The sequence below is a fragment of the Phyllostomus discolor genome, chromosome 5 (assembly GCF_004126475.2).
Source record: "Phyllostomus discolor isolate MPI-MPIP mPhyDis1 chromosome 5, mPhyDis1.pri.v3, whole genome shotgun sequence".
NCBI classification, from domain to species: Eukaryota; Metazoa; Chordata; class Mammalia; order Chiroptera; family Phyllostomidae; genus Phyllostomus; species Phyllostomus discolor.
This window is the reverse complement of record NC_040907.2, coordinates 174,785,031-174,812,145: the sequence shown is the minus strand read 5'-3', so window position 1 is coordinate 174,812,145 and position 27,115 is coordinate 174,785,031. Positions and strand designations below refer to the sequence as shown.

Here is a 27,115-nt window from a genome sequence, read left to right as displayed (position 1 = left end):
AACCAGTGTCCGTCAAACCTTTGTCTCTTCCCACTCGCACAGATGAAGGGTGCCGGCCAGTGCCTCGGGCCAGCGGTTCCCTTATCGGGAGATTGTGTGTCACACCGAGGGCAGCTGGCGCCCTCTGCCCCCGACGCGCGCGCGCTCCGCCAGCGGGGGCGTCTCCCGCAGGTCTGCGGGGTGGAGGCGGAGGCCAGCCCCGGTCCCCGGCCAGCCAGAGAGTTTTTAGGGGTTGCCATCAGTCTTTCTTTCACGGTCTCTGAGCTTTGGGTCGCGCGTACCCATTCTCAGACCAAGAATCTTTGTGGTTACCTGCCTTCTCCGGGAATTGCTTGGTCCCCTTTTGTTTTCTGTTTAACCTGCTGATTCCCGTAGAGCTGTCCCGGTGTAAGAGTGAGGCCGAGGCCAGGTCAGCTCTTCGTTCCTCTCCCGTCAGAGCCGCCGGCTGTTCCTGCCAAGGCTCCGGGGAGCCGGCCGCCTTCGCGGATCTGCAGAAACCGCGCGCGCAGGGCGGGCTACGGGGACTTCGCTTTCGGCCGAGTGTGGCTCGGTTGCCGACCCGTAGGGCCCGTCCGCGTCCCCTGTCGCTAGGCAACCGCCGCGGAGCGGGAGAGACGAGCGGCTGGGCTGCGGCGCCATGGACCCGGTCATCACACAGGAGCTGACCCGCGCCGAGAGCCAGCAGGGTGCGCGGGGCCGGGGCGCCGAGACCGCCCCCGATCCGCGGCGCGTTGGGCTGGGGCGGCGGCCGGAGGCAGGAGGCCGGCGGCTGCCCTTCGCACCCCTGGGGCGGGGGGCTTGGTGGGAGAGTCCGGTCGGTCGCGGGAGGGCGCAGCCCCACCGTTCCCCGCTGGTCGGTGCTCACCGGCCGTCCTCACCGGCTGTCCCGACAGATGCCGCCGCCCTAAGGAGGGCGTACGAGCTGATCAAGTCCGCTAACCTGGGCAAGTCCGAGTTCGACCCCAGCGAGAGCTTCAGCCCCGACCTGTTCGTTCTGTGCGCGGAGCAAGCCCTGAAGGTCGTGCTCCCGGGGACCCCGGGCTGGGGCTCTGCCGGAAGCAGCGGGGGAGGGGGCCGGGGAGGTGCCCCCCAGAGACACTGCGGGGCCCGCCGTCCTCCGCGCGTCGCGGGGCGCGGTGTGTTTACAGCGACCTGGCGGCGTTCTCCCGCAGATGGGGCAGCCGGAGGTGAGCGAGGACTGCATCCAGATGTACTTCAAGGTGAAGGGGCCGGTCACCCAGTTCCTGGGCCGCGCGCACCTGTGCAGGGCCCAGCTGTGTGCCCCCAAGTCCACGGACAACCTGGTGAGAGCGGCCCCAGGCACCTCCTGAGGCTTTGTCCCCCTTCCTGTGGATACCCCTGGCTTCCACGGGCACCGACTCAGTACCGACCCAAGGGGAGGCGTCTGCCCTCCTGTGCTTACCCCTGAGGCTGCCTCCTCGCTCCTCAAAATTCCGTATTTTGTCCTCCTTCCAAAATTGTGTCTGGCTGCACAGATCTTAGAGTGCTTTTTATCGGGAGTTACGTTTCCTGTCGGTTTCCTCCCTGAGCCCTAGAGTCTGACTTGCATCCCGTTGGACACTTGACCCGTGCCTCCTGGCATCATGGCCGTGGCCCCCAGCCGCCCCTGAGCCGGGGGGGAGCGTGGAGGGTGGAAGCCTCCTGTCCCGTTCCCCCTGGGCCCGGGGCTGCCAGGCTGGCTGCGGTGGGCCCGGTGTTCACGGCAGAACCAGGAGTCACAGCTGCTGCGTCTGTGGCGGCCTGGATTTCCTTGTGCGTGCTTCCTGTTTCAGGAGGAGTTTGAAAATTGCGTGACTCAGTACATGAAGGCCATCAGCTTCGCCAAAGGGGAGCCCAGGTGCGCTGTGGGTCTGGCCTTCCCGAGGGGGCCTGGGTGAGAGGGTTGGGCTGGAGTCCACTGCGTGGTTCTCTGCTTGGACAGCAGGGGTCGCTCCTGCTCTGTGTTTTTGATGCGCTTCAGGGTCCCGCAGGTCTCTAAGGCAGAGCAGGGACGGTCCCCATAGCTGTCCCGCCTGCTCTGAGCAGTGGTTTCCGGGACCTGCAGGAGACCTTTGCCAGCTTCCTCCGTGCGCCTCTTTTCACCGCCCCCTGGGCTCTCAGGGGTTCAGCGTCTCCACTTCCTCCCTGTGCTGCCCCCGCTGGCCCGTCCTTCCCCGTCCTTCCCCGGCCTCCTCCTGGGCCTCGGCCCCCCGTTTGTGGGGGTGACGGGGCTGAGACTCCGGCACCGTCTTCTGCCCAGTCGACACTTGCTTCATCAGAAACAAACGTTCCTGAGACGGCTGACCCCGCACACGGCCCCTTTGGACAGGACTTGGCAGTTAAAGATTTCGGTGTAAACCCTGGGTTCTCTCTCCCGCCGTCCCACCCTGCGGCCGGCCCCCGTCCCGGGTTCGGGGGTGCAGCCCCTGGCCCTCCCTCTGAGGGGTGACCGAACCATGCCCTGCAGCTGTGAAGTGGGGGCCGTGGGTGTCGTCATGGGGGGGGGCAGCCCTGGTCACTGCTGCACACCAGGGTGTGGGGGCACCTGCCCAATGCCTGGTGGGGGGCCAGGGGCCGTGGGCGCTGTCAGGGCCACCTTTACAATAGACCTGGGTGCAGCCAGGGAGAGGAGGAGCGGGCCTCTCAGTGAACCAGCAGCCTCGTCTCACCGCCAGTGCCCTGGGCCCCTGCCCTCCCTGGGTGACGGTGGCGAGAGGCCTCGCTTGTCCGTCTAAGGCCGGCGAAGACTGCCAGGCCCCTAGGCCCCTGCAAGGCAGAGCCGGCCCCAGGGGCCTGCCGCTGGAGAGTGAATCCGCCCCTGGGATTCCGACCTGGCCTCCCTGCAGCCCACAGGAAGAGAGCGGCCGGGCTTCCTAGGGGCGCCCTGACCCCCGACACTTCGCATTTCCCGTTTAAAAAATTTTCTTATTGTTATTGCATTACACTCGTCCCAGTTCCCCCCTTTGTTCTCCTCGGCCCAGCTCAGCCCCACTCCCACGGTCAGTCCCCACACCGCTGTCCGTGTCCACGGTCACGCACGCAGGCTCTTTGACTAGTCCCTTCCCCTTCTTTCCCCCAGCACCCCTCCCCCGTCCCCGCTGGTCGCCGTCAGCCTGCTCCCCGTGTCCCCGCCTCCGCCTCGTGCGTCTCCTGTGCGGGCACCCAGCCCGCTCCCGAAGGCCCTCCCTTGTCCACCTGCCCTCCTGGCGGATTCCCGGCCACTTTTCAGGTCTTGGCAGGATTCCACCTCCTCCAAGAAGCCTCTCTTGGTTTCCCCTGCTCTTGCCTCTCCTCGTCTATCCCTTGGGAGGCCTTGCTCTGTGGTGTGTTTCCATGGGGAGCCGGTCACTGTGTGGAGCAACCGGATGAGTGAGGAGGCCTCCGATCCGGCATCGGGAGTCCGTGGCCCGGGGGGGGGCGGGGCCGGGGCCGGGGCTGAGCAGAAGGCCCCCCCCCCCCCCGGGGAGGCCCGTGCATGTCTGCTCTCGCAGCGCGGGCCCTGCGTCTCAGAGGGGGCTGCCGCCCTCCGATGCGGACGGAGGCCTCCCAGGGGAGGGCTGGGGCCCCGGGCTGTGCCGCCGGCCGCCTGGCAGACGCCTCCTCCTGGACGCCGCAGGTATTACTTCCTGGTCTTCAACGCCTCGGTCCTCTACTGGCAAATGGCGAGGCCCTTCCTGAAGCCTGGGTACCACCACCACCTGATCCCCAGCCTGTCCCAGATCGTGAGCGCGTTGAACCAGACGCAGGACGAGGATGAGGACTGGCAGGCGGAGCTGATGCTGTGAGTGGAGGTGGTCCCCGCCCCCTGTCCCGGCCCTGGCGCCGCCCCGCCCCCCACCCCACCCCACCCCGGGCCCTCCCCGAGGGGGCGGTCCCCCACAGCGCAGGCGCAGCCAGAGGGTGGTCTGGGGCGAGTTGTCCGAGGGTGGGACGTGACCCTCTCCAGTGCCCCGCGTGTCCCTGCGGAGCCCCCCGTGGGCCCAGGGGCAGGAGTCCGTGGGACAGGAGACCGGGAGGAGGAGCGGTCTGAGACACTCGCAGCGGGAGGCGGGGCCGCCCACCGGGGCTCCGTCTCTGCTCTCGCCGCCCAGGGAGCTCCTGGAGTGCTACCTGCAGGCCGGGAAGAGGGAGGAGGCCGCGGAGTTCTGCACCACCGCCGCGCCCTTCGTGAAGGCCCACGCGCCGCACCGGTACCGGCAGGTGTTTGCCGCCATGGTAGGTCGGCCGGCGAGCCCGGGGGCCGGGGGTGGTCTTGCCCCTGCGGTCGTTGTTCGGAAAAGGGCAGAAAAGCCGCCGCAGGGCCCGCACCTGCAGACACGGGCGGAGCAGAACAGAGAACCTTGGGACCCCACCAGCTCAGAGGCGGTGGGGCGTTCGTAAAGGGAAGGCCGTTGCCGCGGCAGCGAGCACGGAGACCCGTGTACAGTTGGCTACGGTCTGTGTGCGGGAGAGCGAGCTGCGCAGGGAAAGCTAAGCACGAAGCGCAGCGTGGTTGAGGAACAGCCACGCGTTAACTGCACAGTTGCTGTCGGGGTGGGAGCGTGTGCTGGTCGGGGTGGGGGCGTGTGCTGAGCAGTCGCTGCGCACGGGTCTGGACCTCAGCCCGGTCGTCCCCCGAGACGCGAGTCGCTGACCCGTCCCACCCCGTCCCACCCCACCGCAGGTGCGGCACGGCCTGGTGGGTGAGCAGCAGCTGAAGGAGGAGAGGAAGTCGTCCATCGGCCTGTCCGTCACGTTCCTCATCAGCCAGCTGCAAGGGCGAGTGCCTGCGGGAGGGCGGGAGGCTCCCCCACACCCCACTCTGTCCACGAGGGGCGGGGCTGCAGGACCCCCTACCCCCCAGTGCCAGGCTCCTGCCCCAGGGGAGGCTGCAGAGTTGGCCAGGGAATGGAGCCCTGCTGGAGGGGCCGGAGGGAGGGCGGGAGGAGACCTGCCCAGGGGTGCAAGCCGCCTGGGGCCTGGCACCCTGCCGGGCGGACCCCGCGTGTGCGGCTGGCCTGGCAGAGGGGCTGGTGCGCAGGGTCCAGGGTGTGCCCCCTTTCGGGGCCGTGGGCAGGAAGCCGGGCCCAGGCACGGGGGGCGGGGGGGCCGTCCGGGGGAGCCCAGGAGCCAGAGGGTTCGGCGGTTCATTCTAGGCCTCTGTCCAGTGGGAAACAGAGCTCCATGGACACAGAGTTTTTAGGGGTAATTTGAAGAGGACTGACAGCAGTTTGGTTACTTCCTGTTTGCATTCACCGCAGAAAACTGGATAAAAACGATTTACCTGAGGACGCTGACAAGGTGCTGAAGGGGGCCTACAAGCAGCTAGGCCAGTACAACCCCCAGCGCGTCCCAGAGATCGCGGAGGAGAAGTGAGTGTTTGCGTTTGCCCAGCTTCACGGCTGTGGGGTGTGGGGGGGGCGGGGCTGGGGGGCTGCAGGGGCTGGCACGAAATTGGCCACTCTGGGAGGAAGGGAAAAGCAGGAAAAGCTCCAAAACCGCCCCTCGTGTGCCCCCCACCCCTCATGCCCACCACACGGAGGTTCGGGGATCCCCTCTAGTCCCTCTTGTGCTGAGGTCGGCACCGTGCGGGGAGTCCTCTGGGCACGTAACTTCACGTCGTGTTTTTGAAAGTCACCCTCAGCTCCCGCAGAAGTGACTTATTTTTCGGACTATAAGATGCATGTCCCCCCGCCCCCCACCTGGCCCCAATTTAGGAGGAATAATGGTCGTCACTGCTGCCGTTGAGTTCTGTTTACATTTACATTGGTGACATTCTGTGTTATTTATGTTGTTAAATATTTTACCACATTTTTTGCTTCAAAAATTTTTCCTCTAAAACCTAGGTGCGTCTTATGGTCCGAAAAGCACAGTGCTTCTCTTCCAGGGGCTCCCACCTGTCGGCCACCTCCGAGCTGTCTCCGCAGGTGGAGGAGGAACACACCCACCCACTCCCCACCCCGGTCCCCGAGTCCCCCCCCGCAGCACGCCCAGTTCTGTCCCCGAGTCTGACTCCCCCGAGCCGCTCAGAGTGCAGGGAGACGCTGGTGTGACCTCCTGGGAGCCGGAGGTGGGGCCAGAGGCCGCCGTCTGAGCGTCCCCTCTCTCGGGGGTCTGCCCTGCCCAGCGCCCGTCCCCTCCTCCAGCGTTACCTGCAGGGCCCGGGAGGGGCGGGGGACCAACGCCTGGCCACTGGCTGCTGTGACCGCTGGGCCTTCTGCCTGGCGTCTCTGGCCGTCTGGGTGCAGCGCTCGGCCCGCAGGGGCCTCTGGGCGTCGACTCCGGCGCCGGGCCCCTCAGTTCCTGGTGGTTGTCAGCTCCCCCGCGCTCCTGACGTGGGGAGCTTTTTGGCCTCTGCCTGTAGCCTCGGTTCTGGATGTTTTTTCAGCTTGTCATCTGATCATTAAGTTGGGGTGTTGTGGGCTGAACAGTATTTACCCAAAAGGTGGTGTCGGGTCCCAGCACTCGCTGCCCCGTGGAAATGGGTCTTTGTGGATGTGATGGCGGTCCCGGGAGGCCAGGCTGCAGCGGGCCAGGTCCTGGTCCGGTGACTTCTCTCAAAAGAGGGGACACCAGGACTCACCCCGGGAAGGAGGCCTGGAGAGGAGGGGGGCGCCAGGGTCTCTGCTGAGGCCTCTGTTTCCTCCCAGCAGCTTCAGAGGAGGTGCGACCCCTCGACCCCTTGACCTCAGCCTCTTGGCCTCCAGAACCGAGAGGTTAACCTCTTGTGGTTTCAGGCCGCCCAGCTCACGGGAGCGTGCTGCAGCAGCGCTGAGCACCCCGGCGGGGCGGGGTTGTCTGCCGCCAGGGGGCAGGGTCGGTCGCCTCGCCGCGTCTGCAGGCCCTCGGGGGCAGGTGCAGCTCTGGGTGCGGCGGCTCTGGCCCAGCAGGGCTCGCCACATGACAGCGTGCTCATCCCCGCCAGTAAGGGGCAGTGGCTAGCGCAGGAGAAGCCCCTGTGTTCTGTTCTTTGCTAAAAAATTTTTTTCTTTATTGATTTGAGAGAGAGAGAGGACGGGAGAGACAGACAGACATGGGCTCGCTGTTCCGCCTCTCTCTGCTTCCGTTGGCTGATTCTTGCGCCCTGACCAGGGATCGAACCCATAGCCTGGGCTGCAGGGCCGGCGCTCTGGCCCGCGGAGGAGCCACTCGGCCAGGGCTCTCTGCTCTGTCCCACTTCCTGCCAGGGCGAGCGCGCCTCCCGCCCGCGCCCGCGCCCGCGCCCGCGCCCCCGCCCCGCGGGCCTCTCCCCGGCGCCCCCTGCCGACGCAGCGCTGCTTCGCGTTTGGTTTCAGAGCCCTTCTGCTCTTCGAGCTGGCGCACCTTGCTCTGACCTTGAAAAGTGAGGACGTCTCCTCCAGCTGCCTCGCAGACTTGAAGAAAATGGCCGGCAAAGTAAGGGACCAGGGACCGTGGGTGCCCGGCGGGTGCTCGCCGCGGCCGGACGTGAAGGGGAGGGAAGGGCCTGGAGCCCCGGGGGCGGAGCGGGGGGGGGGGGGGGCGGGGGGCAAGTGTCCCCGTGCGTCTCCACGTGCGTCCTCCAGGCGGCGCTGTGAGTGCGCACGCCACGCCCCTCCCTACACCCGTCGTCGGGGGCGTGGCCCGAGTCACCACCGGGCGTTTGGACGGTGCGCGCCGGGGCCACCTGGGACGTGACAGTGTTCGTGGTCGCGGCACCCGCCCCACCAGGTCACCGGGCCTTTAAACCCTGTGTTTGTGGCGCCCGACCTAGAGGGCTGCAGCGAACGCAGCCCTCATGGCACGTGGGGTTCCCCCCCAAGTTCACGGACGCGACGGCCCGGCACTAGGCAGTTCTCGCTCAGAGACTGTGAGCACTGGTCCTGGTGCGGCTCACGCTCCCCGGCGGGCGGGCGCCGCGTCGGGGCTGAGTGCCGGGCGGGTGAGGGGCGTGGACGGGCTCGTCCACGGGTGGGGGCTCGTCCCAGCGGGTGGCTTCGGCCCCGTGGCGGTGAGGATCCACGCCCTTGGAGCGGGAATGGGGGGAAGACGGAAATGCAAGCCCGATGCCGAAGGGCTGTTTCAAAGCCCCTCTCCGATTGACGGCCCGTGCCCGGAGCACGCGGGACCTCGGGAAATCCAGCAGCCTGAGACGGCGCGTCAGGCCCGAGCCGCCCCCACCCCGCCGCTGCCGGACACGCACGGACCTCAGGAGAGCCGGGGCGCTGGCCGGCAGGAGTTCCGACGCTCGCTGCTGGCGCCGGGCGGCCCAGGGGCCTCCCCCGGGGCGTCGTCCTCTGCTTTCAGGCAGACCGCGTCACTCCTGGTCCACGAGGCCGCCCCCGCTCAGACGCGCACCCGCGCCCTCCGCCCCCGGGCTGCCCAGGTTCTGTCTGACCAGGCCTCCTCAGGTGGGGGCTCCCACGACCCCCCGAGGGTGCGGGTCACTCGCTGGAGCAGCGCCCAGAACTCGGAGAAGCCCCTTTGCTGGTCAACTGCATCACGAAAGACTCGGATGAAGAGCCAGGCGGGCCATCCACTGGGGGGCGGGGGGAGGGGTCTGGGAGGGCGCGGAGCTCGGCACTGGCCGGGGGCGTCTGGGTGCCGCCTCCCGTGCGCGCGCTCGCCAGCCCGGCGGCTGTCGGGGTTTCCTCCAGCCGCCCTCCCTCCGGAGGGGCTCCGCCCAGGCCGAAAGGCACCAGCCTCTGACACGGCCGGCTCCTCCCGGAGCTACCCGGGGCGCCAGCTAGAGTCACCTCGGGGCGCACCGGGTGTCGGGGGCCCTGTGGGGGCGCCGGGCAGAGACCTCTGTGTGGTCACCCCATGGCGACACCCCCGTTAGACTGGGGCAGGTGGGGAAATGGACTCACGTGTGGGGGGGGGGGTGGACAGGCAGTGGTGCTGCCCTTTGGAAAACGCCGCAGCAGGTCTGCCCACAGGGAGGCTGCTGGACCGCCCCTCCCCGCCCCCGCCCCCTCCCGCGGCCGGCACCCTGGCCTGCAGGGGCAGGTCGCCCAGGACCGTCTGCCAGAGCTCAGGACAGGGACCCCTGTAACACCCGCTGTCGGTGGCAGGAACTGTGTTCTCCGCTCTGTTAAGGAGACAAAAACCTCTTTCCAGTCTCCTCGCACCTGCGTGCTCGGGGACCGTGTGCAGTTTTTAAACGCGTTTTTCTGCTGTGACTGGAGTTCGCTGGGTGTCTGCCTGGCGTGCGGGGTTGCCACTTAAAACGGTCCTTGGAGGCGGCGGCGTGCCCGACGGGTCCGAGAATGTTTCCGTGCCGGTTCCGCCCGCAGGACCCCGGGAAGCTCATCGAGACCGAGTGCCTGGAGTGCGAGCTGGAGGCGCTGAGGCTGGAGAGCAAAGTGAAAACCTACACCCGGGCGGCCGTGGAGGTAAAGCCTCTCGGACGCGGGCCGGGAGGGCCGGGTCTGGGCCGCAGCTGTGGGGCGGGGGCGTGGTGGGGCTCCCGGCTGGCCGGCCTCCGCCTGGCCCTGCTGCTGGCTCCCGCGTGCCGGGCGTGACGCAGCCTCCCTGGCAGGACAGGCAGGGTCCAGGGCGGCTCCCGGGCCCCCTGGGCCTGGCGGCTGTGGGGCTGGGGGAGACTCTGCCTGCCCCGGCTGGGCCCTCCTGAGGCCCATGTGGACCTGCCGCCCCGCCTGTCACGCACACTGATAACACCTGCCCTTGGTGAAGGTCATCGCGTCCGCATCCTGACTCCCGTCCAGGAAGGCAGAGGTCGCCCCCTGCCCTGGTGTGGGGCCATCAGCCTCTCTGACCGGGAAACCCGAGGGCCCCAGGGATGTGGTGCGGTCCCTGCAAGGGGCAGGGGCTTGCCTGTTCAGCTCCTGAGCTTCCAAGACGTGCCCTGGCGGCCAGGGGGCACGGGGTCGGGAATCCCAAACCAGCCTGGCCCCCCCCCCGGCTCAGGAGCAGCATGAGGGGAGCCCCGAGGGCCCTGGGCGAGGGTGGAGTTGGGGGGGCCTGTCCCCCAGGTCCTGAAATGCCACAGCCAGTCCTGTGTGCTGGGCAGGCCGTGGTCTTCGGGTAACACACGCGAAGGGTGTGAGCCCCAGAGGCCCGCAGCCCGGAATCCGCCGCCAGAGGGCCGCCCAGGGACATGGGCGGAGAGTCTCTGAGGCCAGCAGCCCTTCCAGGGCCCCAGGCGCTCTGCGCAGGGGCGTGGCCTGCCGGCGACCGGGGCTCGGGCTCCGCCAGAGGCAGGCAACCTGCACGTGCCTCCCACGCCCCCACACTGGCCCCTGTCTCCCGTGCAGACCCAGCTGGGCATCGTGCAGAGACTGGACGCGGTGCTGCAGCGTGCCATCGGCCTGGGCGACCCGCAGGTCATCCACGTGGTGTGCACCGCCCAGTGGAACCTGTGCCTCCCTCTGCTGCAGCACAACCTGCGGCAGCGCCTGCGGCAGCCGCTGACCAGGATTGCGGAGATCCTGGAGAAGGTGGACAGGTAGCCCGGGCGTCTGTGTCCTGGGCTGTCTGCTCAGGGAGGGGGCACGTGGGCAGGGAGGGCAGGAGCCTTCCCACCAGGGATGGGGTGAGATCCAGGTCGCTTCCCCGGAAGTGCCGTGAGCAGGACCACCAGCTGCCTGGAGGGAGGGCGGGTGGCTGCGGGCGGGGGGCGCTGGGGGGGCAAGGCCGTCAGTTTGCCCTGCCCAGGGCCAGGCTGCCCTCACCACCTGTTCACGGGGACAGACAGATGACCAGATTCAGTTCAGACCTCAAAAGCCCCAGGCCAGCACAGTGTCCCCTGTGCCCCGAGAGCCCCAAAGGAGGGACCTGCTGCAACCCAATGTGGCCCCGGGTTGGCTGTGAGCCAGCGTGCACCCTCCTGGGGTCTGGAGCACACACCGGTCAGGTGGGCACTGGGCTCCCCCGGCAGCGTGATGCTCCGGACCGTGTGCCTCTGCCCTTGAGGTCGAGTCGTTCACCACGCGGGCTGAAGGTCGGTCTCCGGCCAGGCCCCACGCTGGGCCCCAAGGCTCCATGGTGCGGGGGGGGGGCGGGGGCATGTCTGCACCTGCACCTCTGTCTGCAGCTGTGCCTGCAGTTGGCACCTGCACTCTGTCTGCACCTCTGTGCACCGACACCGACACCTACACTTACACCCGGTGCACCTACCCCCACAGTCCACTCCTGCACCCGAGCTCACCACGTGTCAGTAGGCCAGCCGAGCTAAGTGCTGAGAAGACCCTGGTAGCAGGAGGTGGGGAGGGGGCCTTGGGGGATGCAGCTTGTGGCAGGCGGTCCCTGTCAGCCTCTGAGCTACTGCGAGACCTCACCAGAGGCCGGACAGCGTGTGTGGGGTGGGGGGGCACTAGGCTCGGGGCACTGGGGAGGAGGAAGGCCCAGGAGGAGAGCCCCACAGATGGCTGGACCCAGAGCCTGTGAAGGCCGTGCAGTCTCCTGAGTGGGGGTGGGTGTCCGAGAGCCAGGGTGGAGGAGGGGCGTCCGTGATGGCTCTGCTGCTACCGAGAACAGCCCGTGGGCGGAGGCGGGAGGTGACAGAGCAGAGGGGCAGGAGCCGGCTGAGTGTCTCGGGGGTGACGCTCAGGGAGAGCCTGGGGCCGCTCAGGCCTCGGGGGTGGGGGGAGGAAGCCGAGAAGGAACGGGCAGAGGCTCTGGAGGAGGCTCCTGGTCCCCGCCCACGGAGCAGGGGCTCCGTCAGGAGGGTCCGGGGCTGCGGCGGGTGGGGGTGGGCCGGGCCTTCAGAGCGGGTGTCAGAGCGGGGGCGGGGTGGGGATGGCCCAGGAGGCTCCGTGCTGCTGGGGGCCTGGACAGTGGCACCCGTGACAGTGTCCCCAGCACAGGGAGCTGCCGGACGACCCCTGCGGACAAGAGGACTCGGCCCTGGCGGGGGGCAGATGTAGGGACCCCACTTTCAGAGAGAAATAAGTGAGAGGGAGGCTGGGAAATGGGCGCCAGGGCTGTGGACAGGAAAGGGGGGGTGTGGAGGGTTGCCCAGGAGGGTAGGCCACTGGCAGCGGGGCCCTGGGGTTTGGGCCCAGACTGCAGGGAGGGGCCTGGCAGGGGGTGGGCGCTGCTATGCTCAGATGGGGCGGCTGCAGCCGAGGCCGAAGAGGCCGGAGCAAACGCGGGGCAGGCCCAGGCCCACAGGGTGGGGGGCTGTGGGGGGCCGGTGTGGGGGCCTCTGGCGTGTGCAGAGACAGTGGGGAGCGGGGAGCTGCCTGAGAGCCCCGCCGTCCAGGCCGGGGTGGGGTGACGTGAGGGCACCAGTGGTCAGTGGGGAGGGCCCTGGCGTTGCTCGCGCCCTCTCCCTCTCGGCAGCTCTCCCGGCAGGGACCCCGGGGGCCCCCCCGCCCCGTCCCCTGTGTGAGTCCTCGAGGCGGGGCAGGGTGGGGCACCAGGGCTGCCGAGGGACCCCTGACGCTGTGCCGTGGGGCACCCGCAGCCTCGAGGTCCTGCTGCGCTGCCAGGTGCACAGGGAGCTGGCCCACATTGAGGAGGACGAGGACCGGCTGGAGCCCGCCATGCAGCACCTGACCAAGGCCATGCAGCTGGACAGCCCGGGCCTGTACCAGGAGCGGCTGCGGACGGCCTTCAACCGGCTGCACCTCTGCTCCATGCTGTACCAGAGCCCCGAGCGTGCCGAGGATAAGGCCACCATGGCCATCGAGCAGGTGCCACCTCGGACCGCCACCCCCCCCCCCCCGGCGCCGCCTCAGAGCCTGAGGACGCTGGGCCCACACCCGCTCTCCCCCCGCCGCAGGCCAAGAAAGCCACCCCCAAGGACAGCGTCCGGAAGAAGCGGGCCCTCCTGGTGAACGCGGGCCTGGCCCTGGCGCCCGATGCCTTCCAGATCGTGCTGGACGGCGAGAATGAGGCCAAGGGTGGGTGCGGCCACCCTCCCCAGCCCCGCGGCCCCTGCTGCTGTGGGCCGGAGCCTCGGCCTGCCCTCGGTGGGGACCGAGCTGGGCCCCCAGGAAGGTGGGAACCCGGCTGCCCTTGGCCTCCGACCAGCAGCCCCAATGTGTGGCCTGTGGGCCTGGAGGCTGGCTCTCCGCCCACTGGCCTGGCAGTCACCATGAGGTGCCCTGAGGGCAGCCGGCACACGGGCCCTCGGCTCGGCCTGGGGCCGGGGGGCCTTTCCGCCCAGGGCTGCAGGGCCCCTGCCCCTGGCTGCACCCTGACACCACGGTCCCCCCTCATACCCGTCTGTGTCTGTGTCCAGTTCGCACTGACGCACATCGGCCACCATGGCGAGGGCCCACCCTCACGGCTGCGCTGTCTCCCCGGCACCTGGTGAAGGCCCCATCTCGCAGTCGGGTCACACCTGGGGCCGGGGCGGGGTCTCGTCAGGACTCGGGGCAGCTTGTGCCCAAGGCAGCGCCCAAGGCGCGACGGGGCCGGGCTGCTCTGCGTGTCTGCCAGGACCGGCCCTTCCCTCCCTCGGACCGGCTCACTCCCGCCGGGTGCACCCCCACGCCCGTTGCCCCCGTGCGGACGGCAGGGCTGCGCCCACCCTCTGGGCCCCTCCCGAGGTCCCCCCAGGCCCCCGTCTGGTCCTGCCCCTGGCCGGCGGCTCTCGGCTGACGTGACCCCATTTGCACAAAGGCAGGAGCCCTGGGGTCCCAGCTGCCCTCCTGCAGGATCCTCAGTGGGGGGTGCGGGACCAGACGGGGTCCCACCCGACGGTGGGAGGGTCGTCTCCAGGATGTGACGCCTCGCACCGCCCGTGTGTCCCGCCACGGCAGCCACAGCAGGACGCGCCTGGGTGCCTCTTGTGCGCCTCGGGCAGGGCTCGCTGCTGGCGAGCTGCTGCCCCAGGGAGGCGGGGGCGGAGCCTGCCGGGCGGGGCATCCCTGGGTCTGGCGAGCTGGCTCCTGAGGCCTGAGGGCTGAGGGGAGCTCCGTGCGGAGGCGACCCCGCACCGGGGTCACGTGGGCCACGCCCACCGCCCACCACGGGCAGGGGGCGCCTCTCAGGCCCAGGCCTGCAGCATCTTCAGGGCCGCTGTGCCGGGCGGCCGGCTGGGGCCCGGGGCGGCATTGGGCACTGAGTTCGCTCTTCTGTGCCAGGAGGAGCGGCCGCCAACACCAGGCCTGTCGACACCCAGCCTCCAGATGGGGGTGGCAGAGGCTGGCCAGAGGGCAGCGCCAGCCTGGGGGCTCGGGGTGGGCGGGGGGCAGGTGGGGCCGCGCCACCACGGGACTGAGCAGCGGGTGGCCAGGCTGACCCTGCACCACGGCCGCGCCGGGGGCCTGGCAGCAGGCCGCCCACAGTCGCAGCCCCTCTCCGCCCAAGCCCTGGCGTGGCCGTGCTGTGTGGCCCGACGACACCGCCTGGCCCCGGACGGGGGGAGGCGCGGTCCCTGTCCTCCTCGGGCCCCTCTCTCGACGTCAGCCTCGGCTGCGTGCGCCCCTCTGTCCGCAGTCTCCACCGGGAAGAGCAGGAGCCGCTTCGCCCCGCTCTTCGCCAGGGCCCGGCACCACATGGTCAGCGTGGAGAAGGCCAACGGGCACTTGCGGCGTCTGGGGAGCGAGAACGAGAAGGAGAGGTGAGCGGGGACCCGGGCACGTGCGGCCAGGGGCTCACCCGCGCCGCCGGGGTGGGGACGAGACCGTGACCTCCTCAGGCGGCCGAGGTGCCCCCACCCTGGTCCCCTGCAGGGTCCGGGAGGCCGGCGGCAGGAGGCGCACGGCTCAGGGCGGGGACCTGGAAGGCGGCCCCCCCACCGCCCCCGAGACAGGCGGCCCCTCCCGGGGTCGGGGGCTTGGTGGACACCTCTCCCCAGCGCCCTGTGTGGGGTCAGGACAACGGCTGGGGCTGCTCGTTCTGGGACGCGGGGCGGCCTGTCCCAGGGGGAGGATGGGGATGGGCACTGCTTGGTCGTCACAGCGACAGGGCCTGGAGAGCTGCCCCTGCCCTCTCACCCCTGACCCTGGGGCGGCCTCACCCTGGGGGGGCCGCCTGCTGCCCCCAGCCCCGGCTGCGAGCCAGGGGGTGTCGGTCGTCTCCCAGCTGCTCCTTGCACCCCCGGGGGCAGCCCCGCCGGGGCCCCTTCCTCACGAGCCGCCGTGCGCGTGGGTCCTGGCTCTGCCGGCCACGTCCACGTTCACGGGCTCCCCCCCGCCCGGGTCTCCGGGGAGCAGAGTGCAGATCTGGGCCGAGCTCGCCAAGGTGGCCCGGAAGCAGGGCGTGTGGGACGTGTGCCGGGCGGCCTGCCGCTTCTGCCTGCTCTACGACAGCGTCAAGGCGAAGAAGCTGTCGCGGCTGAAGCGAGGTGCATGCCGGGGCGCCGGCGTTCGGTTGGGGGGGACTCCCCATGGGGGCGTGGGCCCGGTGCGCCTCGGCGCCCACGGCGTCTCCCAGATGCTGGCCGCCGCCTGCCGAGGCTGCTCGTGGCGGCCGAGGGCAACCACAGGGCCACCCGGGCCGTCATCACGGCCGGCCAGGACTGTCCCCTGAGTCTGGCACCCTGCACCGCCATCTCGTTTGGCTGTCCCAGGCCCTTGGGGGTGGCCCAGGGGCTGAGAAAAGGGGAGGGGCCTGTTTTGAGTGAGAGCACTGAGGCCCCGGTGGTGGGAGCCTGTGGGCAGAGGGCAGGGGGCAGGGGGCGGGGCTCCGGCCGGTGTCAGGGGTGGGGTGGGGGGGCGCAGCCCTGCCTTGCCCTCCGAGCCGCGTCTGAAGCGCCGCCGTCCGCAGGGAGGAGGCGGCGGGCCGGGGACAGCCAGGGGCAGGAGTCCAGGGCCCAGTCCCTGGCGCTGCTGCGGGTGCCGGGCCCCCCCGCGCTGCTGCGCAAGTTCGCGGAGGTGGGCTTCATCAACGCCGAGGTGCGTCCCGGGCGCGGGCGGGCTCCCCGGGGCGGCCACGGGGGGTGCCTGGGGGCGTTTCTGGGGGGACGGAGAGATCCAAGGGCGCTGGGTGCCGGTAGGAATTTTCCCTGGAGATAGTTTCCAAGTCGGGCCGGGCGCTGGGGCCCGCCCCGTGACCGCTGTGCCGGCCTGGCTGTGCAGGCCACCGTCCACTTGCTGTGGTCGGAAGGTGTGGAGCTCAACGACCATCCCAGCCCCCCCGAGGACCTGAGCCAGCACGCGGCCGGCTACACGCTGGAGTCGCCCGAGGACAACTCGGAGTGGGTCACCTACAGGTGGGAGGCGGGCCCGGCCGGCTCTGCGTGCCCGTGGGGCGGTGGGTGGGCGGGGCTGGTGTCCTGGGTGAGGCCTGGCCCGTAGGCCACCCCAACCACCCTGGTCACCGGGAGACCTCAGGGGCCGGGTGGGGCCGAGTCCGCGGTGGGGAGACAGCGGGGGCAGCTCTCCACTTCGCCCGGAGGAAACGTCGCCCTCTCCAGGTGTGCGGGGGACACGCCCGGACAGCTCCCTGGGCGCGTGGTGAGGCCTTTCCTGTGGATCGTCCGGGAGACTGGGTCCCACGGAGGGGGCGCTGTGCCCGTCACGGGGGGCCGCGAGCTTTCTCGGTCTCACACTCGGCCCTTCTGAGAACGAGGGCTGGGCACGCTGGCGCTGTCCCCCCCGCCCGAACAGACGGGGGGGGCCGCTTTTCCGTCCGCCCCTTTCTCGCGGTCGGCGGCCCCTCCCGAGCGCAGGCCCTGGAGCGCCGCGGGGCGCTGGCCCGCCTTGCCGTGCGGGGTGCAGCGTGGGGGCGCCCCGCCGCCGGGGCCGGAGGGAGGAGGGCGGCGCCCGTTCTGCGCAGACAGTTTGCCGTGGGGCTGGGGGGGGGGCACCTGTCCCCGGTGGCCCGGTCGCTCAGAGTGGAGGAGGGTCGGAACAAGGGCCCGGCCCCATCGGACCCCTGGCCGGGCCGTGCACGGCCCTCGGGCTCAGGGGCTTGCGTTTGTGAAACGAGGCAGGGGAGGACGTGCCGGGGAGGCCGCACGGAGCCGCCACGCCGGGCGCTGGCCTTCGCTCCGCAGAGAGGCTCTTCCGCGCCCTGTCCCCGGGCAGACACAGCTGTCACTCACGCACGGGGCGGAGGGGGACCCGATGACCCTCTGCGGAGTGGCCCGTGTGCGCGGGCGGCCACAGAGGGGCCATGCGGCCAGGCTGGCCTGTGGTCAGGGCCGTGTCCTCAGACCCGGAGGCCCGGGTGGTTTGAGGACCAGGGGCCGAGGGAGCGGGTCTCGGGTTCACGTGGGATGGAGGGACGTCCCTGGGGGGTGGGGGGCGTGAGGAGGGGGACGGGGAAACTGGGCGGGTCTGGGGTCCTCCAGGAGGGATGTGGCTGGTGGCCCTGGTAGTGCGGGGTCCCTGGCAGCACAGGCACCGCCCGGTGGGAAAGGCCTGGAGCCGGGGAGAGCCGGCCCGTGTGCGCCCCCGTCCCCCCCACCGGCAGGACCTGGGTGGAGAGCCTGTCGCAGTACGCCATGAGCAGCTGGCTGCGCTCGGCCGAGCTGGGGCAGGAGATGAAGGAGGCCTGGGTCGTGCAGAACGCCGTCGTGTACGTCCTGAACCACAACCACCACCTCATCGCGGCCGGGCGGCAGAAGGAGCTGGTGGACGCCTTGTACCGCCTCCTGAGCATCGTCCAGGTCGTCGGCCACAACGGGTGGGTCCCCCTTCTGCGGCACTGTCCTTCCAGGGAGGGGCGGGGCCGCCGTTGCCTGGTGCCTGGGGGGGACAGGCCGGGGAGAAGCCTGGGGGATACACGCAGGGCTGCTCACGCGGCCCCAGGGCCCCTTTACTGGCGGTGCCCCCTGGGCCAGGCACCCCGCCGCTCTCTGGGCTGCTGGCGGCGTGTGGGGGTCGATGAGCCCAGGGCGGGAGCCCACGGAGCCGTGGTGGGGGGCTCTCGGATCCCCGAGCCACCGAGGGAGATGGGGGAGGGGAGCGGCCCCCTCGCTGGGGGGTGGGGCGGGCATCGAAAGCCGGTCCCTGTGCTTTCTCACCCAGATGGGGCCTCGCGAGAGGCCAGGCCCCCCCCCCCTCAGACTGGAAATGTGACAACCCCAGTTGGTCACGGAGTTATCTGAGCAGGACGGACCTTTAAAACTCGTCCCCTTGTGTTTTCCCTGGTTGGGCTTCTAGTCTGAGCGGCAAGGGTAGGTATCTGCGCTGGGCGCTGAAGCACAAGTCGGAGGACGACTCGGAACGTAGGAACGTGTGACGGGCAGTTTTTACAGGCGGGGGGACGGAGAGGACGGCCGTCCCCTCCCCTCGGGCGTGAGGCTGGGCCTCGGCCTCTGGCGCCGGCGCCTGGAGGGGCTGCAGGCACACGGCCCCCCTCACCTGCCGCCGCCCCGTTCTAGCGACCCCGCGCTGCTGGCTGCGCTCTGCAACGCCCTGGCCCGGGGCCTGATCCTCGGCTGGATCCCGGCCCAGACGCCCGAGAAGGCCAAGCGGCCGGCGCGGCCCACCGCGTTCCACAGCCCCCTGGACTCCGAGGCCGCCTCCGAAGTCAGGACCGCCGTGGAGGTGCGGCCCCTCGCCACGGCCGTGGGCGCGGGGGTGAAACGGGCCAAGGTCCAGCCGGGGCAGTGGGCGCTGGCGGGGGGCGGGCACCCCTCCAGAGGCGAGGGTGCGGTGTCGGCCATCGCTGCACCCGGCCCGCGCCAGGGCGGGCTCACGCTTGGCGTGTGGCTCAGCCGCCGCTTCGTGTGGACCAGAGCCCGGCCACGCGCGGTCAGCGCCTGGGGGCCACCCCTCGGAACTCGGGTTCCCGGGACGAGCGTGCCTCCGTTCCAGGTGTGCGAGTTCGCCCTGAGCCTGACCAACGGGGCGGTGCCTGAGGACACGGTGCCCACGGAGGCCCGGCAGCAGCTCATCGCCACCTGGGTGAAGGCCAAGCAGCTGCTGCAGCAGCAGATCGGGTCCCGGCTGGGCGTGGACGAGCAGGTGCGGCCGGCGGGGCGGGGCCTCCGCCCGTCCCCATCCCCCACCCGTCCCTGCCCGTGGGGTCTGCCAGCCCTCAGGGCAGCGTGGGGCCGGGCCAAGCCGTTCCCTATGATGGGCGCTTCCCTCCACGAGGGGCCGTTCCCGTGGAGGTCACTGTGTCGGCCTCGCCCCCTGCCCAGCCCACAGTGTCTGCCCCTCCTCCGGCCCCCTGGACACTCTTCTAAATATCCATGGAGCCGCTGGGCCCCCGGGCCACCCTCGGAGACGCCACGGTGGCCTTATGTGAAGGCGCACTCCCGCCTGAGGGGGCACCGGGGGACCCTGAGCTGTGAACTCAAGGCTGCCGGAGGGGCCGTCCGGGGGAGCAAGTGGGGACCCAGAGGGCAGAGGCCAGGGCCTGTGCGGCCACAGAGGGAGACACCAGGAGGCTCCCACGGGCACTGGCTGGGGCCAGGATGGGCCAGGACGGGCAGCAAGGGAGATGGGAGAGGCAGTGGGGGCCTGCGTCCGAGCGGCCCGATCCAGGACCCAGCGGAGCCGTCCGGCCCTGCTGGCGCCCGTCCTCTGCCGGCAGCCGGGTTGGCCCAGTTGTCTGGGGACGGCAGGAGGTCCCTGGGAGACAGACTGTTACACAAAGAGCCCGGCTACCTGTGCGGCACGGGCGTTTCACGGAAATCCCGACGTCCCCGTGTCCCAGCCCCTGGGGGGCCCTCGGGCTCACGGACACTCTCTGCTCCCCGCCCCCCAGAGCGCCAGCGAGGACATCAGCTCTGTGACCAAAGTCCTCGTCGCCCTGGAGATGTACTCCTGCAACGGGCTGGGCCTCATGGACTTCACCGTGCCGCCCCTGGCCCAGGTGGGTGCGGCCGCACGTCCCGCTAGCGTGCCCGGGGGGGCGGCCCGGCAGAGCTCTGTCTACAGCCTGAGGCCACATGTCCCCACCCGGCCGTGCAGGGGCAGGCCGGGGGGGGAGAGGGCACGGCCTCAGGGGCCAGCCTATCTGGTGGCCGCCTCCTCACTGCACCTGCCATCCCCTCAGGGCCTGCTCAGGGCCCTGGGTTTGCCCCTGGGTTTGGTCCCTCAGGGCCCTGGGTTTGGTTCCGCACAGCAGCCTCCTCGCCACCCCCAGCTCCCTCAGCGGACCGGCACAGGGCAGGGTGTCCCTGGGGCACCTGTCACCCAGCAGCTGACCCCGAGCCTGAGCCTGGGCCTCGGTTTGTGGCCGGTGGCGTGGCCACTCGGCCTTGCTGGCTTTGCCAGTGGGGAGGGATGGCCTTTCCCGGCCGGGTCCGTCTGGGATGACGTCACTCGCCGGCCCTCGGCCACCAGCGGACAGCGCCTGGCGCTGCGGGCGAGGGAGGGGGCGGACCCCCCCGCTGAGCCTGCGCCTCCGCCTGGGCAGCTGGTGAAGATGGCCTCTGCGTGCACCTGGGCGGAGCCCCTGGTGGAGCTGCAGACCCTGGCCCGCCTGAGCCACTTTGCCTACGCCGCCCGCGACCACGAGACCACCATGGCGTGCGCGAAGAAGGCCGTGCAGATGGGCGTGCGGTGCCTGAGGCAGCTCAGCCCGTGAGTCGCCTCCCCGGCCCCGACCTCTGCGGCGTCCGGCGGCGGTGTGGCCGCCTCCCCGTCTCCCCCAAGCTCCTTAGGGGGGCTGAGGAGGACCCTCAGGGTCACGCGTCGGTGGGCGGGGGCGGCCCGTGCAGAGGTCACAGGGGGCGGAGCACCAGCTCCCGGCCCGGACCCCACTCAGCAGCCCCATCCGGGTGCCGCCGGCTCCGCCAGCCGGGGCAGCGCCGTCCCCGGGCCCCGGAGAGCCGCGCTCAGCAGGGTTCTGAGGCCGCGGGGGCCTCTCGAGCGGCTAGTGTGGGGGCACACTGGCGGCAGAGTGGGCGCACGGGTCCCGGCCCTTCCCAACAGCCGCGCCCACCCCGATTCTGAGAAGGGAGCAGGGTCCCAGACACATTAGAACGAAACTAAAGGGTGATGTGATCACGCCCTCTCCCCGCCCCTCCCGGCCCGAGGGCTGCCGAGGCCGCTGCGGCCCCGGCTCCCGGGACGGCCCAGGGCGGCCAGGGGCGCCTCGTTTTCTGGCCGTCTGCTCGGGTCGGGCTCACGGGTTCCGCTCAGGTGGTCAGTGACTGTGCTGGCTCTTTCCTCTACTTCCGAAGGCGAGGCTTTTAGAAATTTGTTGCTGATGTAAGTGTTTCTGCAGCAGACACGGTTTTCCTTGAGGCTCTTCTCTTCAGCCAACTTCCTGAGCCTATTTCTTTTCTTTCTTTAAAGATTACTTATTTATTTTTAGAGAGAAGGGAAGGGAGGGAGAAAGGGAGAGAAATGTCAGTGTGTGGTTGCCTCTTGTGCGCCCCCTACTAGAGACCTGGCCCACAACCGAGGCACGTGCCCTGAGTGGGAATCGAATCAGCGACCCTTTGGTTTGAAGGCCGGCGCTCAGTCCACTGAGCCACCCCAGGCAGGACCTGAACCTGTCTCCTGAAAGTCGGCCTCACATACCCACATGGCCGGGGCCTGGGGCGTGCTTGGGGCACAGGCAGGCACCCTCGGGGGGCTCTTCCCACGTCGCCTGTTTATTCCTCGGAAGGGCTGTCTCCACGCGGCAGCCGGGCAAACCGAGGCCGCGGCCGAGTCGCCTAGCTGGTGGGCGGCAGAGCTGGGCTGGGAGCCAGCCGTGTCTGGAGAAAACTGGCCGCTGCCCAGGATGCAGAGCGGCTTGTTTCTCAGGACAAGTCACTGCGCAGGCGGGAACTTCAACAACGAAGCGAGACCCCGATAAAGGGCTGAGTGGGGATTCCGGGGCTGAAAAGTCTCATGTCTCCCTCCTGGAATGACGCCGGCGGAGCGCAGCTCGCTTCAGGCGCCAGCCGGCCCGTGGGCCGTGGAAGTGGATGCGGGAGGAGCAGACAGCCAGCGTGCTGGGGGACAGAGGCGGGGGTGGGGGGGCAGAGACGCCCACCCTCGGGAACCTGGCGGCTGAGATGGTTTCCAGCCGAGTCGACAGCAGCTCGAGATCCAGCGTTTTCAGGGAAGGGCCGGCGGGCGGGAGTGGCTCCAGGAAAACCCGGCCCGTGTCCTCTGCGGTGGGGCTGCTGCGGCCACACCCCGGGGGGAGGGGGGGATGGGAGGGGCCCACACGCATTCCACGCAGCGGGAGAAGCCTCGTCAGTCCGGGCCCTCTGCCCACCGAGCGCGGCCTGCAGAAACGAAGGCAAGATCCAGCCGTGTTCCGAGTCGCTGGCGCTGAGGGGGCCCCGCCCCACTGGACCCCGGGACAGGAGACCCCGGGACAGGAGACCCCGGGACAGGAGACGCTGGGGGAGGCGATGCGGGGGAGGTGACGCCAGGGGAGGCGTGGCCCGAGCAGCGAGGACAGCGTGGCCGTGACCGGGCTTGCCCCTCGGGGCACGCCAGTGCTGACAGGACGTCGGCCTGGTTGCAGCGAGACCCACGAGCTCTTGCGGGGGAGGAGCAAGCGCAGAAGGGAGGTGTGTGACGACAAGGTGTCACCCAAGGGTGGGGAGGAGACGCGGGGACGTCCCTCGTTGGCTCTCACGTGGCCCTCGGGTTGGAGCGAACCTAGGGAAGGCCGCCAGCCCCTCGGGCACCGTTGGGAAGACTCAGGCGGGGGTAGGGGGCGCTCCCAAATCGCAGGCGAGGGGGTTGGACCCCGGGAAGGAGAAGAGGGGGCCTCTTGGGACCGCAGGAGGGCGAGGGGTGGAGCCTCGTTGATCCCGGTGTCCACACGGCGGCCGAAACGCTCAGTTTGTCCCACTGGACAAGAAACCAGGGCTGGCAGACACTGGCCGTTTCCAGGAGAGTCCCTGCCGACAGGGGGGCTCGGCGAGAGGCCGGGGGTGGGAGAGGTCGGCTCTGCGGACTCGGGGCTGGAGTGGCCACGCCCCCTCGCTGAGGCGTCTGGTCCGGGACACGGGGGGTGGGGGGGGGCCCTCCTCCTCCCACGGAGACAGCGGGTCGGATCAACGAGAACAAACGTCCCAGCCGTCTGCCCCTGACGCAGCGCTGGGGCAGCTGGAGCTGGGGGCTCCGGCCTCCGCTCGCGGCCATGGAAAGAACTCGGTGAGCCAGAGGAAGGAGCGAGTGCGAGTCTCGCCGTCTGGGCCAGGGCCCCGCCCGCCCCGGAGCGGCCGACTCCTGAGTCAGGTCCCCACAGACGCTGCAGGCGGCTCCCGGCTTCGGGGCCCCAGAGCCAGGCAGGGCGGGTCCCCAGGAGTGTCTCTCTCAGAATCGGGGGGTGCCCCCCCGAGCTGCGTTGCAGGCGTATGACCCGTCCAGCGCTGGACGGGGTGGCGCCTCCGTGTGCGCAGTGTCCGGTGTGTCTCGGCCTGGCCCACCGGCCTGGCCAGCACCTAGGAAGCAGGGACTGCTGCCTGCCGCCCTGGACATGGCGCTCGGGGGGACGGCCTGGGACTGGGCCCCGGCCAGTGCCGGGGTTTCCCAGGGTTCTGTGCTGCCCGACAGGTCAGTCGCGGAGACGTCAGGAGACGCTGGGGCGCCGGCCCTGCCCTCCCCTCCTTCTCCCCCCACGGGGGTCTTACGCTCTGGGGGACCCACGACACCTGCAACCAGGGGCGCAGCGGGCAGCGGCAGCTCGCCCCAGGCTGCACTCCCAAGCCCGTCGCCTGGGCTCCCTCCCGTTGCTGCCTCTGTCCTCAGCCCGTCCTTTGTCCCGCTGCCCTCCGCTCTAAGGAGCGACCCCTGCAGAACAAGAATAGAGTAAAAGGTGCCGGGTGCCACTGCCTGGCAGTTCTGTGGGGGCTTCCAGCAGGCCGCTGTGGGCGCCCCGGGCTTGCCCACCTCCCCCACCGCACGCCCGCCCCGCCCCGGCCGCGTGCTGAGGGCGCTCTGCCCGCAGGGTCCAGCAGCAGCTGGCCGCGGAGGCGCTGAGCGCCGCCACCTGCATCCAGGGCCGCAGCATCGTGGAGAACCTGAAGGGGCGGAAGCAGCTGCGCCTGGTGGCGGCCAAGGCCTTCACGGAGAGCGTGAGGTGCGGCCGTGCCTGGGGCGCGTGTTGCGTGCGGGGACTCGGCGGTGGCCCGTGACGAGGGTGGGCCCCCCGAGGGGGTCTGGGAAGCCCAGGAGCACGTCCTGCAGAGCTGGGCACCACCCTCCCCCGCCCTCCGCGGGCCCGGGGTCTGCAGCGTGCCGGGTCGCGCCCTCTCCAGGTTCGGGGGCATGGCGCAGAGCAGCCCGCTGGTGATGCTGGCCGCCCGGCACTACTGGAACAGCCAGCTCCCGCTGCTGTCCTCCGCCGCCAGCAGGAAGGAAGCCAAGAGCGCCATCCAGAGGATCGTCGCCGTCATCAACAAGGTGGAGGCCAAGAAGCAGGTGCGGCGGGGCGGGCTCCCCGGGCGCACAGCCGGCTGCCTCTCGGCTCCTCCTCCTCCGAAAGAGGGGCGAGGCCCCCACGGACAGACTGGCCCTGTGGGACCGTGCAGATGAGGGGCCGGGCCAGGGGCCGGCAGCACCGGCGGCTCCTGGCTGAGCTCCGGGCTTAGCGCTGACCTCCCTGCCCCTCCCAGAGAACCCCGCCCCTGCCTGGAAAGCTCTGGAAGGGGAGCAGAGGCGGGGTGGGGGCAGGTCTGCCGAATCTGCTCAGGAAAAAGCCTCGGGAGCTGCCTGGCGAGGCCCCCTCTGGGCTGGGCTGGTCTCGCCTGGCTGGTGCCCTCCCCGCCCCCACCCTGTCCCCAGCCCTCACCCTCCCTCACTGAGCACGGTGCCCCTGAGTCCCCTCCCCGTGGGAGCCTGGGTCTGTATCGCCCTCCTCCTCCTCCTCCTCCTCGGGGTGTGCAGACCCCGTGGGACCTGCCCGCCCAGGGTGGGGGGGCACCCTGCGGCCGTGCCCGCAGTGCGGGAACCCAGGCCCTGCTGGGGGGGCGTCGGGGCCCCTGCCCAGCGGGGACGGAGCCGCTGGGCTCTGAGGGGCTCCGAGGTCGACCTCAGCGGGAGCCGCGAGCTGTCCCCAGGGCGGCGCCCCGTGTCCGTTCCCACCCGCGGAGCCGGCCCCGCTCCTCCCCCTCCCGCCCCTGCCTGTGGTTTTCCGCCTCTGGGGCCGCGGCCGACCCGAAGGCCGCCTCGCTGGGGTCCCACGTTCGTTCCTTCCGAGACGGACGCAGTCCAGCGCCCTCCACGGGCCCGTGTCCGTGTGGTCTCTCGGCTCCGGCCGGAACTTCCGTCGGCGGTGGGCCACAGCGGCAGGGCTGGGCGCCCAGTGTCGCTCCCGGCCCCGAGGGAAGGCCTTGGCCTGTGGCCGCCCAGCGCTGTGTCTGCCACAGGTCCGCGCTGCCCGCCCTCAGCTGTGCAGGGAGCCCCCCGCCCGCCCGGTCCTCCTGTGAGCGGGTGGGAGGCTGGGCTCGGTTGAGGCCTCTTCTTGGGGGGGAGGGGCTGGGAAGACTGTGTGGCTTCCCCCTCGCTCCGGCAGCGCCGGGGTCTTCGCGCCGATGGCTCCTCTCGGGTCACGCGCCCCGTGCGCCGTCCCCGGGGTCCCGGTGCCTGGCATTTCCGCTGTGCCGCCGGGCGTCCTCTGCTGCTCTCTCACCGAGGCTGTTTGTGCGTTGCATCTGCATCAGTAAAGGACGTCGGCTCCGTGCTGTCCCTGTGAAGCCTCCGTCCGGGTTCGCCCTCAGAGCCGTCTGGCCTCACAGGAGGAGCCGGAGCGTGTCCCCCCCCCCCGCCCCCCCGTCTCCGTGTGTTCGGGACGGGCTGGGGGTGGGGGCTGGCGCGGAGCGTGTGAGTGTCGGGTGGGCTCCTCTCTGTCGCCGCCGCCGCAGTGCGGGCGCGTCAGCGGCTCGCTGAGATTCTCCGCGTCGTCTTCTGCGTTTCCGGGGTTTTCCGTTTCCTCTGGGCCGTCGGGTCGGCCGGCACCCGGCTGGGGGTGGGCTCCCCTCAGGCCCTTCTTGCCTCTCGGGGCGGGTGGGAGGGAAGTTCCCCCCTCCTTCCGGTTTTGCTGTTCCGTCTTTTCTTTCCCTCCCGGTCCCCCCAGCTAAAAATGTGTCTGTTTTGTCACTCCTTTTCAAAGAGCCGACTTTTGGTTTCGTTGATTTTGTTCGTATTTTCTTTCTCTCTTGTCCAGTCTTCCCTGTGCCCTTGGTCCTGCTGTCCGGGGTCAGTCTGTCCTTGTCCTTGCGGGTGGATGGATGTGGTGGGTGCGCCCCAGGGGTAACCCCCGTCCGGGCACAGCTCCCCCTGCACCCCTGCGTTCCTCCTCGCAGCGGGCTCGGCCCCGCCGGCACGAAGCGGTGGACACCCCTGGGTGCCGCTGTCTCCGAGGGCGCCGTGGACAGGGGCGGCCCGCTGTGCTCCCGCGGAGCTGACCCCCACCGGACAGCCAGTTCTCACAGGTGCAACGGGCCTCGGTGTTCCGGAAGCGCAGTGGCGGTCGCTGTGATCAGACGCCGAGCCGAGCGAGACACAGGTGATGGGAGGACGCACGGAGCCGTCAGGGCCGCGTCTCGTCTGTCTCCACGCAGGACACGGGGAGCGTGCTGCTGCTGCACCAGTGGCCGACCGCTGACTTCCAGGGCGGAGGCACCCCGGAAGGCTCCTTCCTCCCAGGTGTGCAGACCCGGGCAGAGCACAGCCTGTCGGGTGGGGGCGGGGCTCTGTGCTTGCAGCCCCGCTGCCCGTGCCAGCCCAGCGCGATCTCGGCAAAAACCCCAGGGGACAGCTCAGCCTCCAGGGTGTGGCGGGCACCTTGAGTGCCTTCCAGGGGACCTCATGAGGTCCCCACTGTGCACAAGGAGCCAGAGCCCGAGGGTCCCCTTGTCCAGGGCCACTTGGGCCCTACCTGGCCTCCCAACTCCCCGGAAACTGGCCTCCGGGTTATTCTGATAGGTGGGTTGTACTCTACTTCCATAAGAAGGTGGAGACACGCTCCTAAAAAACACTGACCTGAGAACAATTTTAGAGTCCATGTTTAAAGGGAAAAAATGATTATCTGCTAGAAATTCACCGTGCCGTTGATGTAAGAGCTCCGTGTGCGCTGGGGTGTGAGCGCTGGGGTCGGAGCCCTGGTCCCCCAGGACAGCAGTCTCATCTGGAGACCTAAACCGGACTTAGAGGGAGCGGCGCCCGACCACGTGCAGGCCGACACTCGGGCGAGCACTGAGCGCCAGCGGCTCGGTCGGGGGCGCGGCTGCAGGGAGAGGGCAGGAGGCAGCCAGCGGCCGGTCACGCAGGAGCTGCGGTGGGCAGCCAGCCCCGTGGGCCCCACGGGACAGAGCTGCGGCCCGCCCACGCTGCTCTGTGGGCCGGAAAACAATCACACAGGCTAAACGGCGCGGTAGCTTTAGCACTTGGGTTCCAGGGAG

General features: G+C 70.2%; 1 protein-coding gene across 1 annotated transcript in view; it reads left to right on the top strand.

Moving 5' to 3' along the window:
* The window catches only part of CFAP46 (cilia and flagella associated protein 46), a 57,606-nt gene continuing 30,491 nt past the window's right edge, over nt 1-27,115 (top strand). Inside the window, exons 1-25 of the mRNA XM_036027466.1 lie at nt 1-686; nt 894-1,018; nt 1,173-1,304; nt 1,794-1,858; nt 3,617-3,781; nt 4,092-4,215; nt 4,664-4,758; nt 5,241-5,351; nt 7,275-7,374; nt 9,234-9,332; nt 10,215-10,405; nt 12,368-12,596; nt 12,686-12,806; nt 14,350-14,473; nt 15,069-15,199; nt 15,622-15,749; nt 15,933-16,066; nt 17,272-17,484; nt 18,185-18,350; nt 18,621-18,770; nt 19,519-19,626; nt 20,173-20,339; nt 23,662-23,793; nt 23,972-24,134; nt 26,276-26,360. Of these exons, the coding sequence (XP_035883359.1) occupies nt 638-686; nt 894-1,018; nt 1,173-1,304; nt 1,794-1,858; nt 3,617-3,781; nt 4,092-4,215; nt 4,664-4,758; nt 5,241-5,351; nt 7,275-7,374; nt 9,234-9,332; nt 10,215-10,405; nt 12,368-12,596; nt 12,686-12,806; nt 14,350-14,473; nt 15,069-15,199; nt 15,622-15,749; nt 15,933-16,066; nt 17,272-17,484; nt 18,185-18,350; nt 18,621-18,770; nt 19,519-19,626; nt 20,173-20,339; nt 23,662-23,793; nt 23,972-24,134; nt 26,276-26,360 (3,307 nt within the window). The 5' untranslated portion in view covers nt 1-637. The remainder of the gene's footprint in view (nt 687-893; nt 1,019-1,172; nt 1,305-1,793; nt 1,859-3,616; nt 3,782-4,091; nt 4,216-4,663; nt 4,759-5,240; nt 5,352-7,274; nt 7,375-9,233; nt 9,333-10,214; nt 10,406-12,367; nt 12,597-12,685; nt 12,807-14,349; nt 14,474-15,068; nt 15,200-15,621; nt 15,750-15,932; nt 16,067-17,271; nt 17,485-18,184; nt 18,351-18,620; nt 18,771-19,518; nt 19,627-20,172; nt 20,340-23,661; nt 23,794-23,971; nt 24,135-26,275; nt 26,361-27,115) is intronic.